We start from the raw sequence: 879 nt of genomic DNA, 5'->3' as shown, positions 1-879 counted from the left end.
ATGTTGTCCTCAGTCATTTGACCTTCAAAGCTTTCCTGTAACAAAAGTAGTCATAGTTAACATTGATGTTTGACATTAATGCAAACAGGGTCTGAAATAAATATTCAGCAAGTCATTTTGAGGCTTTAGCAAATAAATAAAACGTCAAGCTTTGTGAGAGTTACAGTGAGATATTGACTCTAGCTCGTTTGTCACCAATGCACAATGAAAAACAGCTAGATAAATAGATGTAATTCCTATAGGGAAACAATATTTTACAATGCAACAGACAGTTTCACAGCTACCAAATATTTTAGTTTAGACAAAAGTTAATCTTGGATCTTGTATGCAAATAATAATGGTATCTAATACATTACTGCAATTAATAGACCTTTAGCAAACGTGGCTGGGTTGTATATTTATAATAAAATTGTATAATTATTACCTTAAGAGTCAGAATAGCAGTGTGAATCGCATCTTCCAGTTCCAGATCCTCGTTGTATCTAAAACAGGAAAATGAAACCAATGAGATGCTGTACGTTTAGGAAGACTAAAAGGGTCTTATGCTTTCAGTTATTACGTTTTATACCTTTTCTCAAGGAATGTTTTCCCATTCACATAGTTCTTCCCCATCGCTGTGGCTTTCCATGCAAAGTATGCTCCCTTAAACAGATCAAAGTCCATCTTATTTTTCTAATACAGTGCATAATAAAGAGCTTAAATTTTAAGAGACAATTATTTTCAGTTCAAATTTAAAGATTATACTAATACAATAAATGAAATGATATAATACCAAAGTGAATAGCAAGCATACCGAGGGGTCTGACTGGAAAAGGTATGGACGGTCTTCATCCCAGCCAGCAATCAGGAGTGACACACCGAATGGCCGAACACCTCTGT

General features: G+C 34.5%; 1 protein-coding gene across 1 annotated transcript; it reads right to left on the bottom strand.

Moving 5' to 3' along the window:
• Window positions 1-5: 5 nt before the first annotated feature.
• Window positions 6-871, bottom strand: LOC107682551 (proteasome subunit alpha type-2-like; the record flags this gene model as incomplete). Its single annotated transcript, XM_016478754.1, has 4 exons — window positions 6-35; window positions 425-482; window positions 569-642; window positions 794-871. Coding segments are annotated over 4 exons (240 nt in total), but the record flags the coding sequence as incomplete, so codon positions are not given.
• Window positions 872-879: the final 8 nt, after the last annotated feature.

Source organism: Sinocyclocheilus anshuiensis, unplaced genomic scaffold, assembly GCF_001515605.1.
Source record: "Sinocyclocheilus anshuiensis isolate Anshui unplaced genomic scaffold, SAMN03320099.WGS_v1.1 C32334314, whole genome shotgun sequence".
In the NCBI taxonomy this organism is placed as follows: Eukaryota; Metazoa; Chordata; class Actinopteri; order Cypriniformes; family Cyprinidae; genus Sinocyclocheilus; species Sinocyclocheilus anshuiensis.
The sequence above is the reverse complement of the archived record's forward strand: the minus strand, read 5'-3'. Positions and strand labels throughout refer to the sequence as shown.